This window comes from Gambusia affinis, linkage group LG08 (assembly GCF_019740435.1).
Source record: "Gambusia affinis linkage group LG08, SWU_Gaff_1.0, whole genome shotgun sequence".
NCBI classification, from domain to species: domain Eukaryota; kingdom Metazoa; phylum Chordata; class Actinopteri; order Cyprinodontiformes; family Poeciliidae; genus Gambusia; species Gambusia affinis.
In genome coordinates, this window is record NC_057875.1 from 14,709,827 (window position 1) to 14,724,044 (window position 14,218).

General features: G+C 36.9%; 1 protein-coding gene across 1 annotated transcript in view; it reads left to right on the top strand.

Moving 5' to 3' along the window:
- Positions 1-1,074: 1,074 nt before the first annotated feature.
- The window catches only part of trim44 (tripartite motif containing 44), a 47,245-nt gene continuing 34,101 nt past the window's right edge, over positions 1,075-14,218 (top strand). Inside the window, exons 1-3 of the mRNA XM_044124518.1 lie at positions 1,075-1,371; positions 3,040-3,644; positions 6,217-6,294. Coding sequence (XP_043980453.1) covers positions 3,054-3,644; positions 6,217-6,294 — 669 coding nt within the window. The 5' untranslated portion in view covers positions 1,075-1,371; positions 3,040-3,053. The remainder of the gene's footprint in view (positions 1,372-3,039; positions 3,645-6,216; positions 6,295-14,218) is intronic.

Genomic DNA, 14,218 nt, shown 5'->3' on the forward strand with positions numbered 1-14,218 from the left:
TGGCAATTCATCACCTGCCATTTTTGGGGATCTCTGAGGGATCCTGCGTCGCTCTGTGGTGTATTGATACGGACACAGGCAGAGGCCAGGTAGGTAGACGGCCCCCAGGGGAATTCAAACAGGGTCCTTGGCACCCATCCCGTTCTCCTTCTCCCTAACATAAGTAACACTATGCTAGAATAAATCTTGATGTGTAGAACAATGGAATTTTCAGGTATGCTTCTGTTCTATCTGGGTACACTGGCTTCATCCCACAGTCAGAAAACATGACTGTGAGGTTAACTGCTCTCTTAATTGTCCTTATACTATCTCTCTGGGTTACCCTGTGATGGCCTGGTGAGCTGTCCTCCAGGGTGGACCCCATGTCTTGCCCAATAACCTCTGGAATTAGGCACCAACACCCCTGTGACCATACAAGGAAAAGCAGGGATAGATAATGGCTATTATATTCAGGAAACAATAACTTGTATCCCCCAACAGCCTATATTGGAAGTCTACCCACAGTTAGCAGATTTAGGTTTAAGGTCACCATTTTATTTTACTAACATATTAGTAATAGTAGTAATGTTTCAAAGTAGCCCAGCCATAATCCTGACTTGAATGTTGTAGAGAACCTGTAAAGGTAGCTAACAATTAACATGATGGCAAGGACACCTTACTACATCACAGACCAGGAGCTCATAACCAGAAATAAAACAATTTAATTGCTTGTGGACACAGGTGGGCATGGGCAGAGTATCTAAGAGCTTCAACATATTTTTACTCAAGTAAAAGTAAAAAGTAACCATCCATGAAATTACTACAGGAATTTATTAAAAGCTGCTCATGTCACTGATCGTAACATCTGATTTAATATTCTACAATGGCGTCATCAGACAGACTGAAAAATGAAAAAAAAAAAAAAAAAAAAACTTGCAATTTTGAGAGATGTCTGTCTCATTCCCTTTAAGAATAAACTTATCTAAATGAGAATATTTTTAAACTAAATACCAGGCGTATAGCTAATTATTATGAGCTTTATGTCTACCCCGGGTTCTCCATTTCTCTGCAGGTTGTAAACTGACTTTCCTCCGCCTGGCCTCTATGTGTCTCTGTTTTTTTTTACTCACTCCGAAAGCTGTGAGTAAAAATGAACAATAAAAGAAGCAGAGAGCAGTTCATGAAAATAAGGAAGTAAATGCTGCTGGACTGGAACCGTAGCTTTACCTCTGTTGTTTAAAGAGAAATGTATCAGGTAGCAGCTCCGTGACAGAATTATAAGAACGATTAGGCTAAGGAAGTTAGCGCTTAAGCTAACTCCTCAATAGACACATTATTATCGTAAAGCAGCCCATGTACACAGAGAGAAAAGTGAGAGGAAGACAAGGACAAGTAAGTAAACAGTGCTACCGTGCAGTGTAAAAGGGGAAAGATGTGTATCTTGTATGAATACGTTAGTCAGAAAGAAGTGGTAGAAGCAAAGAGGAGAGTTTTTCCCCTTGTATTCATGCATTTTTATTTTGCTATTCTGAGTCAGCTTTGATGAGTAGTACACAAACAACAACTCAAAAAGAGAAAGTAAGGAGGGACACAGGTGAACAATATACTGCATGTTTGTCTTCCTCCTCCTTCCAGTTCGAAGAGACATAAATACACACACACACCTAAAAAAAAGAAAAACACATAAAGGTCAGGGCCTCGGGAGAGCAAGAGATATTTGGACCCCGCTGAGACTACACATACTCAGCACTTTGAGTTGGTAAATAAGGAGAGAGTGAAAAGGGTATTTCAGTAGCTACAGAAGCAGGACACCATGTAATAGGACTTGGACAATGTATTTTCTTGTGTTCAAGGTTTACATTTAATATTTCTTTCAGCAGAGCTTTACTGTCCTTAATGTGCTGCAGAAGCATGCCACTAATCAGACATAATGTCATGATCACCTGTGTCCTATTGTGTATGTCCACATTTACCAGTCAAAGTAGCAATTTGTTGATTCTACATAACATGTGATGTCAGTTGTTCTATTGCTTTCTGATCGATCTTTTTACTCTAATTTATTAGATTAGAGACAATACAAATGTGTCTTGTCTACTTTGATATTCTTCATCAGCTATATTTAACGCAATAGAAAATTTACAAGGCTAACCCCAATCTATCCGATAAGTGCCATAGAGGTGCTTGTTTTCCTGGTACTTGGTTATGTTCTAAAGGAAGAGATTAATGAGATTTACCTGTTGATGCAGTTCCCCAACAATGTCCATTTCCATTGTTGGGGAACCTTATGGAAATAGACAAAGATCTTAATAAATTTCAGATTATGTTTTTGGTAAGAAATTGCATTGCCTTTTGAAGTAAAAAAACAAAAACAAAAAACATATAATCTTAAAAATAGTACCATCACAAAAATTTGGCAGCCTTATTTAACCCCTTTACTATCAACCTCAAAACTCTTACATGTAAGTCAATGGGTCCATGAAGACACAGGTGATGAGCACTAAAACACAAAGTTCTTAACATTATGGTAATATTCCAGTTTTTGAATTTGCTAGTCAAGTTTTTAAACCATTTCTAGACTGCATAAGCTTCTTATGCACTTATAGGATGCTGTACAATATCTGGCAGAAAGAGTTGAAGGGCTGAAAGAGGACACAGCCATCAGGGAATTCTGTTTTCACTCCAACTATACAACCCATAAACAACAAAGTACAATGCATTGTGTATTCTGATGCCCATTGATCAGAACCAACATAAATTGTCAAATTTGTTCAGCTCCTTCCATGTTTCTATTTTTCTGCTTTAACACATCAACATCAGTTAGAAAATCTTATGTCTTATATATTTTATCCCTAAACAGGGACCTTAATGAAGAGATAATGGGTGTTATTTTACCCGTCAGTGGTCATAATATTATGCCTGATTGCTGTATGTTTGGGATTAAAGTTGTGAATCTTGGACTTTTCCCTCATTTAAAGATAACAATCACTCCCAGAAGATCTTAGTGATATACCATGTCCCATGCTATTTGTTTCTGGTATGACTTATTTATGTGATGCGCAGATATTCCAGTCACGATGGATCACAAAGACGAATCCCTGGCGGGAGCCACGGGGTTGAGTCAAGATGATTTGCCACAGATGGATGGTTCCTGTGATGCATGTGAGCCTGATGAAGCCCAACCAGCGACGCACGTGTGCCACATCTGCAGCTTTGCCTTCTGCCCGATTCATGCTGACCGACATTCCAGCAGCACACGGCACCCCTTAATGCCTTATAACAATGAAGGTGCTCAGGCCTGTGGTCTGGACACAGACAGTGACTCCAGAGTCGAAGGTGCAGCTGAGGATGGATCTGGTGAAAAGAGAGCAGCTCCAGTGGGTGAAAATCAGGATCTGGCAGAGGGTGGTGAGGGTGTGGATGCAGACGAAGAAAAAAATGTCCCGAATGAAGGAAAAGATGGGGAAGAGGCTGAGGCTGTGGCTGCTGGAGAGGCAGGGAAGAGGGACACGGTCACAGTGGAGAGACTGCGGTGCAAAGAGCATGGCCAGGAAGGCTCCCTGTACTGTAAACCAGACGAGCAAATCATCTGCGTGGTTTGCGCTGTGCAGGGCGAGCACAGGGACCATGAGATTATCACTCTGCACGAGGCCTATGTGTGGCAAAAGGTAAGCAGCAAACAACATGACAGGTTCATACATGGGGGACTAGCAGAGTGTGATTTATTACATGCAATGTGTTGGCTCTAATCACTTATGGCATGCTGTACAATGTCTGCAGCCCTGCAGCATCATGTATTCAGACCATCACCTATCTGCTTTGCGTTTCTAATTTATTATTATGTATCCCACTAGCTGTAGGCCTTACACTCTTTAGAGCCAGCTCAACGGGGCTTTGTAAGCGCTTAATTTAATATTATAAACACAACATTTCATGGTCACCCGCATGACTTCATTATTAAATTGATCCAACTGCACTGAGATATAAGTACATTCCCTGAAAACCATAACATGTACCGTAAATGAAACTGCATCACTGTCAATTTTGCTTCACGTCAAATGTGGAAAATATATATATTTTTCTTTCCGCAATATTTTTTCTTTGATATTTAATGGGCTCAGAGATTTAACTGTTGCTCAGTACAGCATTACATTACCATTAGTTTAGATATTTCTAATCATTTATTAGGTCTTCTTATATAAACGTATTTAACTCTTTTAGTTTACATTCCAAATGGTTGTATGAATTAGGGCTGTTGTAAACAAATATTTTAGTAATCGAGTAATCTATCGATTATTACGATTAATTGAGTAATCGGATAAAAAAAAGATTAAGTAAAACATTGGTAAATCTAACATAACTGCAGTATTACTTTCGCATATCAACATCAGTCCAATTTTTCACAGTTGAGCTTCATTTTAAGGATGCTTATTGCCCCCCCGAAAAACGACAAAGACCCAGACATTATCATCAATCAATAAAATCCTCCCAGGCCAAACTTGAAAACTGGACGTTATGCTGCTAACACTTAGCTTCTGTCAACAACTCAGGGGGAAGTGAGAGCTCCGCTCAACGCAAGTAATAACCTGGCAGATAAATTTTCCTTGAGGAATTTTAATAATCAAGGTACTTTAATCACTTGAGGAATTGTTTTAACCCTTGTATGAATTAAAATTTTTTCCTCTTTACTTTGGAGAAACAAAAACATTTCTTCAGAATTTCTTTCTTTCTGTGAACAAGTGCCTATGGACTTTTCAAGAGGCCCCTTATTCTGAATTCAATGCCAGAATCAGATTGTTGTTTCTGGCAAGTTGTGTAATTAGATATGTATACAGAAATAAATAAAAATGCTTGAAATGGTTACATCTAATTAATTGCCAAGAGATAAGTAAAATAAAGCACTAAACAATAAGTTTTTTTCTGAAGAGTACTTCACAGAAGATTGAACTTATGAAAACAAAGGTTCTCTGTATTATCTAGAAGAAGTTCAGACTCTTAGATCTCTTAGAAAAGGCTGTTTTATACAATTTAAATAAAAAAGCTTATATGAGTAACCATTTGTTTCTATCTTTTTCCTTTTAGAAAATGTTTGTACCATTTGAGGTTGAAAAAGATTTTAGTGTATGCTCAAGTTATTTTCTATTTAACTTCAGCTTTGCTTTGTAGTGAAACAGTCACTGCATAGTCTCAAAACTTTTGTCAGTGAGATAAAACACAATTGCAAAGCATAAATTTTGAAAAACACAGCCATAAACATTAAAATGCTGACTTCTCAAATTAGTTTGAATGGATAAAAATAAATAGTTTTGCCTTTGCAGATTTTATGTAGAAATCCTTTGTGCCGTCTTAAAATCAAAGGAACCATTTAGTCTCAAAAGCCACATCTGTCATGTACTTAGGTTTAGAGTGCCTGACTTGAACAGTGTGCTCGTTAGGTAAGGTTCCATTAAGGGTGACTGATGTGCTGGATGAATAAATGCTGGCATCACTGTGGTTTTCTTTTTATATTTTACAAAAGACATCACTGATCTTGTCTAGACAGTATCAACCTGACGCTGTAGATCTTGTGGCAAGTTGTTAGGTTTACAAAGAGAATCAATTGACATGTGTCTAATGGAGTCGATCTCTATGTTATCTTTGGATTACTGCTTAAACAGTAAAAGTTTTCAGTTGTGAACACTGCAATAGCCTTAGGAAATGTGGCAAAAGTAAAAAAAAAATTATCACATAAAGCCATTTTATTTACTTTTCTTCTGTTTTGTCATGTGACTGTACATCTGGAAAAAAAAAAGGTAAAGTAGCCAGCTCACTGGTTTACACTTAAAAACACTCATAGATTAATGAGCACCAAAGGTCACACATGTGGTCCGAAGACTTGTCATTTAGTCTAGACCTGCCTCAGTGTTCATTCTTACTTGCAACAATTTCTACTGATGAGTGATGATGGCAGACCTGTTGCATGATTCAGTTTATTGCATGATTTTGAGATATTAAGCTTTATATGAAGAGTTGCAGCCAAGGATGCACTGATGTCACACACAACTTATAATAAACAAAATAAAAACATCACTCAAAAGTGTAGTACTATTACCAAAATCGGTGTGCCCTATAAAAAATACTGTCTTGCATCAATTTATATATTGTTGGGTTTTTATACCATAATATTTGTGTTCACCTACTGTGTTTATGTAGTAGCTTACACTGTTGTATTTACTGCTTGTTGACGTTCTCTATCTGCAGAGCAGGCAGGGTCACGACCTGCTGGGCTACACACAGCAGATGGCTGAAAACGTCAAGACCAAGTGGACTAACCCCGAGGTGAGTGCAAACCTTTCCTGAACTCCAAGTAAAATACTAACACAGTTTAGTTGATATCAGAATTTGCTAAAGAGCACCTCTCAGGAAATGTTCTCCAAACTGCTATATTTAGCCAATAACTTCAAAGCAGCACAAGAAAAGTTACATGATCTACATCCAGATATAGGGATTCATGTTAGATGTTTCTTTAGAACTTTGTGTTACTGATTTTGTAATAAGATTTACTTCTTACAGTTCCACTATTAACCCTGGAATAGTTTAATTAAAATATGACAATGGCAATAAAGCTCATGTAGGACAATTTATGTATTAAAATTATGTTTTATTGGGAAAAGATTAACTACATAAATGAGTCACTTTCAATTAACTTGTGTATGATTGGTTGTATATAAATAACCTTTTCTTTATGCAGAAGTGATGGAATGTGAATATAATATACTATTCTATTGAACTACCTAAAATATTGTTGATTTGATTTTTTTCTGCTTTGATGGCCTATTTTTCATATTCTCCAAACTAAGTTGGCATCCATTGCTGCTTCATTCAGCAAAATTTCCAAACTTTGAAAACACGCAGTCCTTTACATTTTCCTCAAGATATCTAATTCCATTATGTTTTAATTCTTACATAACTCATATTTATACAGAGCTGGATATGGGACACTAATGAGAAATTCTGCAGATAAACAAAAAAAATGCAAAGGTACTTCTACCTAAACACCATTATTTGTGTTATTGAATAAATGTCTTTATTGTGCTACTTCAAAAGATTAATCAATGTTTTTAATTAATGCTGTACTACTATATTTATGGTTTTATGAGAATGACTCGGGCATGATGCTGCATGATGTTGAAAACCCTGGATAACCTCATGTCAAAGACAAAAACAACAAACCACCTTTATAAAGAAAACCCTGTTATCAGATGTGACTATTTTGCAACAAACATGATACATGTTAACACTTAATATTTTTCTGCAGCCTCAAAGAAGATATTTCATACAATAATAAAAAGCAAATCTATCCCTAACCTGCATTCAATTGTATCAGGAGGCTAAGAAGTTATTTATTTGCAATGTAGAGGCTGCAGCATTAAACAGCACAGCTTTAGGGTTGCAGAAACACAGCAGTACAGAATGTTATGCTGCCTCATTCACAAGTCTGTTGTTACGAATCCTGCAGATAAAATTAAGCTTGAAGCATAACATGAGTGTGGACATCTTTTTGCTGATGTCACTTCTTTGTGTCAACACATTTGAGTTAAGTCAAGGACTGTCTTTTCACTTTTATTTTTTTTTCTTTCAAAGTGAATATTTTTCAGGCTTTGTTATATGAAATGTGGAATACTAAATGCCCTCAAGCTGCCTTTAAACTGATTTTGAACCTAAGCAGTTGATGGAGGGGGAAAAAAAAGGTGCATTATCTTACAGAATAGTGACCCCCAAATGTCTGCACACCCTTTTTATACAATGTCATATGTGTACCGTAGATCTGAAAAAAAATATTTGTGGGTGTTGGAAACATAAAATAATAATTTAAAAAAATCAAAAGTTATGATGACAGCTAAAAGACTGAATTTTGTGAACTGCACTGAGTTATCAGATTTCTTTGGGATATGAAATGAGGGATATAGAAACATAGGTTTGTACCTCCACTTTTGAAAATGGGACTGCAGCCATTCCACTTGCTTTGTTGTTCAGGCACCTAAACACATCCACAGAAAAATGACTTAATGAGAGAAAAATTTAAGGTTTGGAATGATTTAGCCGGAGTTTCGAAATAAATATGGCAGAAAATCTGTGGGGTCACCTGAAGACAGCTGAGGGCAAGAGATGGCCTCATAATCTGATAGATTAAGACAATGTTTGAAAGATGGAGGGAGAAGATCTGAAAAAAGTCAATATGTCGCCTGCTGATAGCCTTTTACAAAGACTGAAGTTTTAAATAAAGTTCTTCTATTAGTGTGTAATTCTTGCTTAATAAATTAATGTTTTTTTCCTCCAACAGCTGTGTCAATTCTCTGTTGGATACTACAGGATAATTGCCACATAAAAAAAATAATGCTGGAAAAAAAATATTTATTCCATCATAAGACCATACAGGGTTGCTTACAGATTTGAGAGACACCATGTGTGAGTTAAGTTTTAAGCAGCTCTTCAATGTATAGATATTTCAGGTATGGTGGCTCTCAAAGGAATTCTGTCTCATATATAGTCAATATTTAATCTTGATGTGTTGCTTAATTCTGTCGTGGTTCTTTGTTTTGTTTTTTGTCTCTTGATAGTTTTTGTCTGTATGGAACACTTTTTCTGCATTCCTGTTGAAACTCCTCCAGGTTAGTCTCTGAAGAACAGTGCAACTAGTGAATTTCTGCTCATGTTAAAGGAGAGAAAAAAAAAAAACTACTTAAGGTGAATTTTCATAGCAAGTCAACCTTGAAAATAGTTTCTGTATTTCCATTACAGATGCCGTATAGCGGAGGCTTGTTGTGTCACTGAAAATAAAACCTGACCGCCTAGAGTTAGAGGGTTGTGCATTGAAGGGCAGAAGAGTGAAAAGCAACATCAGAAACGTGCGGCTCTGGTCTCAGCAAATTACCACTGAAAGCAGAAGTAGCAGCATCTCCTGCTCTCTCAACCATGCCCACATTTTCACCTCTGTCAAAAACGCTAAAGGAGAGCAGTGGCATACCCGAGCACAGCTGAATACTATGAGGTGTGACCCAGGCACAGCGGCATAATGTAAAAGGTTAATTTCCCTCACCTGTGGGAGATAACACTCTTTCTTGTAGGTTGCTCCCCCTTACCCTTTACCCCTCCTTTACAGTTCATATGTATTATCATATTGATATACCAGCTCCAGCTATAGGATTTCCTGAAGGTTGTGCATTTTGCTGTTTTAGTGCAGGGGAGCAGTGTGTTGCGGAAAAGCACTTACCTGCTCACTCACCGGGCATTGTGCTAGAGACCATTATGTGGATTTGTCGACGTGTCCTTTCTGCTCCCTCAAATGTCAGTGTTTATTATTATGCGTGACAGGCTGCCTTCAGAGAGACTGCTTCTGGTAAGGAAGGTTATGTCTAAGTATGTGAGTAACACAGAGACAGACACACAAAGTGCATCTCGAGTAGGCTAAATTGCAAAGTATTGACATCCTGAAACATTTTAAGGAGGAAGAAGCCGGCGTGGTTGTCTGGTTGGAAAAGATTTAACCCTTACTATCAGTTTGCTTCTTAAATCCAGCCTGCTTTATATCAGTGCTTTGCAAAAATATTTTTTGTCATACTCTGTAAAGGTCTTCATATTTTAACACATTATAACCACAAACCTAAGTGTATGTTAAGTGATACGTCATCACAAAATAGGGTATAACTGAAATGGAAAATCAAGTTTGCATAGTTTTCAAGCTTTTTGATTATAAAAATCTTAAATGTTTCAATTTAAGTACAGCTCCACTGAGTTAGTACCTTTCAGAAAGGCCTTTCAATGCAGGTATAGTTGCAAGTTCTTTTGGGTAAGTCTCCTCCAGCTTTGTCCCTCTTGAAATTTTTGCCGGTTATGTTTCTTTTGTCTCAATCAGTCTGGAGGGAGATCTTCTCAACAGCAATTTTCAAGTCTTGCAACATATTCTTTAATAGTCAGGTCTGGGTTTGGAGCCATTTTTTTCTGGTTGTATGCTTGGGCATGTTGTTCTGGTGAAAGGTGAGTATTCTGATTCTTTAGCAGACTCTAATGGGTGTTCTTCCAGGATTGCACTGGATGTAGTTTCATTAAATTTCCCCACAACTAACAAAACTATATTAGACGTATCATAGGCCTGTTGACTGCTTGTCTGGATAATGTTGTCATTTCTCAGCTTGTGTGGTTAGTTGGACAACCTTGTCTTGTTTTCAGTTGTTCCATGCTCTATTTACGCTGCACACATAATTTGTTTACCATTTTCTCTAATTACGGTACCTTCAAGGTCTTATTGAAATGCTGAATTTCACAGAAATAAAACTACAGCGATCAACAAGTTTTAACAACAGATGAAGACAGTCCTTAAGTGTAGTGGAAGAAAGGGAGCTGAGTATACTTGAATGCCATAATTTTTTGATTTTTATGTATACAAAAAACCCCACACATATAAAACATACATCCTAATTCACAATTATATTTTTCATTTTCTTTGTCATTTGGATTTCGTTACGTAATATCCAAATAAAGAAAATTAAAGTCTGTGGTAGTAAGCCGACAAAATGTTAAAATGTTGAAGCGTATCGACATGCTAGCAAGACTCTGTATGTTCTTTCCATAGACATGGGGTGAATGATGTTTTAAAAGTCATACTTTCAGTTCAAAGTGAAATCAAATACAACTATCATAGCAGAAGGTTTACACTGAGGCCGAATAAATTATTAAGCATTATCTACATTTAGTGAGCAAAAAGGGAACATTTATGTGCTTATGGCAGATATGAACTATCTTTATCTTCAACTTACTTTTTGTTTCTTCACTTTAAGTTATGGGGGATGACACACACACATGCACACACATATTGTAAAGCTGCTCCCTACAGCTGAATATCTGTGATATGATACATCAGCAGAGCACAGCACTGCCAGTCACAAATGTGTATGTGTGTTTATTGGCTAAATCCATTTTCACTGTCTTATATGATCTACAAGAGAAGCAAGCACATTAAAGCTGTCTTAGAGATTCAAGGCTGAGAGGCAGGCAGTGGAGGAACAAAAAATAAAATTATTCCCTATCCTTTATCTTTGTTCTGTTCTTTCTCTCCAATCCAATTGCTCTTTAAGGCTGTCACTTCTATTCTATCTTGGCATTTTAATTCATTTACTTTATGGCATTACCAGGAAGGTTCCTTGGCTGACAATGCTTCACTCAAAAGCAATAAAAAAGTTGCAGAGCATTGAAACTATTATAAGATCCCATATTTTTCTTTCTTTCTTAGATATAGGTGACTTCTGTGATTGTGTCAGAGTTATTGTTTTTCAAATAAACACTATATTTATTGCTTTGTTTTGTAAGAAGCTAAATTGGAAAATCTAATTCTGAGGGGAGATAAAAGAGTGTGAAAGTAAGAGTGCACTGCTGTGTTGGAACACGTCTGCTATAGCCAAGGGCAAGGACAGTTCAAAACCATTTACTCCTACTGAATTATTAATGCTTTTTGGGCCTTTTTAAAAAGACATCACACCAAAAGGAGGACTGAATAAGCAGCACCGTTGGCTGTGATTTTGGAAGACCAAAAATTTTAAATAAACTCTCACTTTGCAAATTTTCCCCCAAAGTAATTTAATACCATTAAAACAGGCATTCTGTGCCCAAGCTTTTTAGTGTATTTAATTTATGCGGAATATTTTAAATAAACCTTAAAAAATGTGCACATTTATCTTAAATTTCTAAAGCTTTGTTTCTTTGAAACAATGTGAAACATGTGACTGAGGCTACTTTCATGAGTCTCCTTGTATTTTTTACCAAAAGAAACATAAGTAGTATTATTTTCATACTGTTCTTTTTTGAATTCCAGTACATCTACTTCTTCGTAACTTTTGACCACAGCATTTTCTTTGTATCTGTTTTTATAAAACATGAAACAAACTGTTTTAGAGGGCTTATAGCCACAAGAAGTTGTTTACTTTGCCACATACATGTTCACAGCAAGAGCATAAAATAAATCTCCATTTTTCCCTTTTCGTCATGTCCCCACTTTCCTAAACAATCAGGCTGATGTCCTGCCAGGGCTTGTACTCACTTGCCACTCTTGCGTCCTTACAGCAACCCTGCGTGCGTAAGCATTGTGCCGCTGTTCCTTCTGAGGCCTCATTTTGTGGCCTCAGCTTGCAGCAACGCTAATGAAAATTAGCATGCATGAATGCTCTTTCCTTGCGGCCAGTTTTTTTTTTTTTTGTTTGTTGTTTTTTTTTCTCCAAGAGGTCTGTTGGCAAACTCCACAAACACAAACATCCGAGATCACAGTGTACATCCGCCATGCTGACCATGTGGACTCATTTAAAGGGCAGAGGTTCTTTCTGTAGGTCCTGTGAGATACAGTATCTTGATAGAGACAGGATGGAAAGTTTTGTGTTAGAGCCAGTGCAGTCCTATTTGTGTTGAGAGATTGTACTAAAAGCATCTAATTTTTTTTTTATTTTTTTTTATGTCTCAACACAAATTACTATGAGTAGTTTCTATATGAAAATTACATTTTCTAATAAATAAAAGCATTTAATGCTTACTGTTGCAAATGCTGCACCTCTTGTTGAAGTCGGATTTTCATTTAAGTGTTTTATTGTTTTCTCAACACCACATTATTAACAGAACATTAGTCGTATTAAGACAGTCTTCAGCATCTGTTTACATGGAACATGTTAATCAGAGTCGGTCAAGACCAGCCAATGTGAAATGGTGTTTATAACTCTGGAATTCCTCTATCTTCTTCGTCCACTGGTGAGTCCATACGTTCATAATAGCTGTAAACAGATCCCAGAGTCCAACTGCCCGAATGTTCAGCAACTAAAGTCAGACTTCTTGCTTTTAGCTTATCGTTAAAATATCTTTTCCATTTCAAATGTATTCACACTTGGTAGCTATCAAGATAACTCTTGATGGTTACATTCATTTACATGTCTAAAATTGAGAAATATTTTACAAATATTGTTATATTTGGAACAAATCTGAATAACAGAATATGATTACCAAGTTTCCAGCTAGAATGTAACGTCTATAAGGTAAATATATTGTATACGGTGGAGAGGAGTCAGAAGAATTGTTGCGAGGGTGTAAGAGTTTAGAGACCTAATCTACCAGCAGCTTATTGATGGATTTAGAAGTCCCCTCTTGCCAGCCAAGTCTGCCTTTTGTGCAGTGACTTAAGATTGCAATTTTAAACACAAGCATTCTCACTGCATTACCCTCATAAACTTTTGCTAACAGCCTGACCACAGATTCTGTGTTCTGTAACTTTTCATTTGAGCTGTTTTATATTATACTGTTTGCATTTGGGTAGTTTAATCCAAGTTTGAGAAGCACTAAAATTACCTCTGCCTCTGTTAGTTAACATTTGATCCTCTGGGTGCATTTTGTTCATACCTCACAAGTAACTCTGAGATGCATTTCTCCCAAAGACCTTTTAGGATTTCATACACAATGGACAGGATGTAAAATTCATTATTTTAACAAAAACGACTTTACATCTCCACAAAATATCTTTAGCAGTGTCTTTAGCATAAAACATCTAAAATCTAAATATTATATAGTAGATGATGCCCAAGTCCAGCTTTTGAGAGCTTTTATCCTGCAACTTAGATGCTTTCCTGCTCCAACGCACCTAAGTCAAATAACTGAATTCCTTCACTGGCAACCATTCAGCCCTGCAGAAGCCCGGTATAAAAACATTACTAGATGGTTGCACTTGGGGAATTAACTTGGGCATTGCTGCTCTAACTATATTCCCACCAACCTCGTTATTGGGTGTACCTTGCTAGTAGCAGATTGGACCCTTTTTTTCCCTCAGATCTATCTCAATTCTTGATTCAGTAAGATGTTGGAAACATTCCTCTGAGATTTTTATTGACATGAGAATTACATACTTGCTGCAACACATCCAATCTCAGCGGCGAGCTCCGATTGCCACATCCTAAAGTTTCTCTATTGGACTGAGATCTGGTGACTGTGTACCAGAGTAGAGTAAAGTGATTCTAACCAAGTTATGTTGTCCAGTTCATTATCATAAATGTTTGGTGAGCCTTGTTAATTGTAACCTCATCTTTCCTTTCTCAGTTGGCAAGAGCGCCACTCCCAGTGTGTTCTGGGTTTTTAGTCCATCTGATTCAAGATGTGACTTGTTTATTTAGAAATTGTATTTCTCATACCTTGGTTGTAACAAGTAGGTGTTGGATTTTCTCTCAAACTAGTTTATTCG